The sequence below is a fragment of the Peromyscus maniculatus genome, chromosome 6 (assembly GCF_049852395.1).
Source record: "Peromyscus maniculatus bairdii isolate BWxNUB_F1_BW_parent chromosome 6, HU_Pman_BW_mat_3.1, whole genome shotgun sequence".
Taxonomy (NCBI): Eukaryota; Metazoa; Chordata; class Mammalia; order Rodentia; family Cricetidae; genus Peromyscus; species Peromyscus maniculatus.
The window spans coordinates 28,043,477-28,046,523 of record NC_134857.1 but is presented as its reverse complement, the minus strand read 5'-3'; the positions used below and the strand labels follow the sequence as shown (position 1 = coordinate 28,046,523).

The window sequence follows — 3,047 nt, the reverse complement described above, 5'->3', positions numbered from 1 at the left end:
ATTCAGGGCTTTCTCCAGTGTATGGCTTTCTGTAGTCTGGACAATGACTACAATCACAAGCTAACATGGAATTTGAAGGTGATGGAGTGCTCCTTTTAGGAGAATGAAGAAATGCTAATTACCTTAATGTTTAACCAAGACCATACACCCTTCTCCTGAAAATATTGTCTCTCTAGTGCATGAACAAACCTGCACTTCAGAAAACATTCTCTTGAATCACTGGGGAAGATACAAGCATGATGCTTTTCCCAAGATGCCTTCCAAGCAATGGGAATTATTTTACAGGCAATAAATGATAAATTGTATTGTGATACTGTGAATAAATTTTAAGCAATTGGTTATATGGCTTTAAATGTGTATTGATAAGATCCAATATAATTGTTTTAAAGAGAAAATAGTTGGGCATGTTACACTGACCTGGAATCCCAGAACTTGGAGGTGGATGCAGGAGGATCAGGGATTCAAAATAACCCTTAGCTGTATAGGGAATTTACATCCAGTCTGGACTCTATGTGACCCTGCCTCAAACAGACAACAGCAGCAATACATAAACAGTGAAAATTTCATTGCACAAATGAAGTTCTCCCTTATTCTGTTTAAAGTTTGTTTGTTTATTATTTGTATGTCGGGTGCTTCTCGCATCACACGTTTGTCCCCAGTCACCCACTCTTTGTTAAGACTATACCAGTAGCTAAAAGACTCTTAGAATATTGAGGTTAAAAGTTAAAATTTTTATATAAAACTGATCTCTTAAAAAATGAGGAAATATATTAAGAAGAGCTTAGTTTTAGATTTTATGTATCTTTGTCATACTGTCACTATGCCTAGCATGCCAATCAAAACAGGAACTTTTATTTCAGATAAGCAGGAAGCAGTCTTTGATTATTTTGACTGCAATTAGTATATTTTAAAAATAGAAGCCAGGAAATGAATCTTAATTTTCATCCATTGCTTTCACTCTTACTTTTGACATCATTATTGTTAAATTATTATATGAACAGATTTGACATTTCCAGTTACTAACATTTGGATTTCTGTAGTTAACAACAAGGATGGTTTCTTGAAACAAAAAAGTACAAAGTGTAAAGTTGCATTAAAATTACTGTACTAATATGTATCATAAATAATATAAACTCATGTAATATTAATAGTGAGAGCTCAAATAAGCACCAGCAGGTGCACACATGTACATAATGTGATATGTTGAATGTAAGTATTTAAAAATAACATAATGAGGCCGTGCAGTAGAAGTATGACTTTTTTATGTTATTAAGAAAAATTTTATTCATTCCACATACCAACCACAGATCCTCCCTCATCCCTGACTTTTGTGATTGTGAACATGAAGAAGTTAAGTAATTTGATTTTGTGAAACAAACATTAGAAAAATATAAAGGGGCTCTTTCTCTTCGGGTCCCAGGTGGTGTATGAGCCGCCAGTTACCGTTCTGACATGGCCAATTCCAAGAATCACAGCACACACAACCAATCCCCAAAATGGCACAGAATTGGCATCAAAAAGCCCCATCACAAATACAGGAATCTCTTAAGGGGGTCGACCTCAAGTTCTCGAGGAGCAGGCTGTTTGAGAAGAAGCACAACACCTGAAGAGGATGCAGGCAAACAATGCAAAGACAGTGAGCGCATGTGCAGAGGCCATCAAAGCCCCTGTGAAGCCGAAGATGCCAAAGGACTCAACAGCAAACTCAGCCGTCTTGCTTTCATTGCTCATCCCAAGCTTGGGAAGTGGATTAGTAGCAACATTGTCAAGGCTCGTAGGCTCTGCCACCCAAAGCCCAAGGCTCAGACCAAGGAAGAGGCCTCAGCTCCAGCTCAGGCTCCCAAAGGTGCCCAGGCTCTTTGGAAGGCCCCATAGAAAAGGTTTCTGTCTCCCAATGTGAAGACAGATGAATGGTGTGACACACACACTATTTGCAGTTGATCAGGGCCCTATGCTGTTTTTACAAATAAGCTTGAGGCAAGATCTGTTAAAAAGAGGAAAAACATAAAGGATATATGAAAGTTATCAATTTCAATAGGATTTAGTGATGTACATAAATCAAATTCTATTAACAATAATTACATTGAAAATTATTTACAATGTTATGTTATACAGATCACCAGAAAAAAAAAACACCAAAAGTACTTGCATAAACTTGAAAGGGATGTACATATTGCAAATCCCTTAAATTTCTCATTAGAACAACATATATGCAATTTTGAAGGCTTTACTCCATTTGTATAGACAGTTTTGTACATGTAAAGGTTTTACACCTCTTACCTAATATCTCAAAAACAGAACCATCTATGACACTGTTCCTTCATGTATAACAAGCAATAGCATTTAGTCTTTCTGAGTTATGCCCTAGGAAATCACTATATTGTTAGCAGTTATAGGCAATTGATTTATGGACTACTGTTTGTCTTTCATAATATAAAGCCTACTTAAGGCAAATAAAAGTATAATTCCTTATATATGTATATGAATTTATATATAAGGATATATACACAACTACACATATATACTCATGCACATGAATATATGTAAATATACATATATGTATACATTTATTCTTTCTGAGAGTTCATAATAAATAAGATATATAAGGTATATTACTGACACTCTGAAACTACAAACATGTTATTCTTATTCTTAATTTCCCAGAATGAAGAGTCCTATGTAATGGTCTATTTAATCAAACATGCTATTCTTTTTTTTTCATTTTTCTTTATTAAGAAAATTTCTACTCATTCCACATACTATCCACAGATCCTCCCTCCTCCCTCCTCCCTCCTCCCTCCTCCCATACCCCAGCCCTCTTTCCCAAGCCATACCACATCCCCACATCCCCCAAATTGAGTTCTTCCATGGGGAGTCAGCAGAGCCCAGCACAGGGAGCCTAGGCAGGTCCAAGCCCCTTCCCACTGAACCAAGGCTGTTCAAGGCATCACACCTCAGGCACCGGATTCCCAGAAGCCTGCCCATAAACCAGGGACAGATCCCAATCACCCTTCCTGGGTGCCCCCCAAACAGTTCGAGCCAAACAA

General features: G+C 37.2%; 1 protein-coding gene across 1 annotated transcript; it reads left to right on the top strand.

Moving 5' to 3' along the window:
• The first annotated feature begins 1,452 nt into the window (after positions 1 to 1,452).
• Positions 1,453 to 1,875, top strand: LOC102903167 (large ribosomal subunit protein eL29-like). Its single transcript, XM_042280226.1, has one exon. The coding sequence runs from the start codon at positions 1,453 to 1,455 to the stop codon at positions 1,873 to 1,875; it is 423 nt and encodes a 140-aa protein (XP_042136160.1).
• The last annotated feature ends 1,172 nt before the right edge of the window (positions 1,876 to 3,047 follow it).

Excerpts from the sequence above, each read along its gene's own strand:
- LOC102903167 (XM_042280226.1), top strand. The coding sequence starts at position 1,453 with ATGGCCAATTCCAAGAATCACAGCACACACAACCAATCCCCAAAATGG.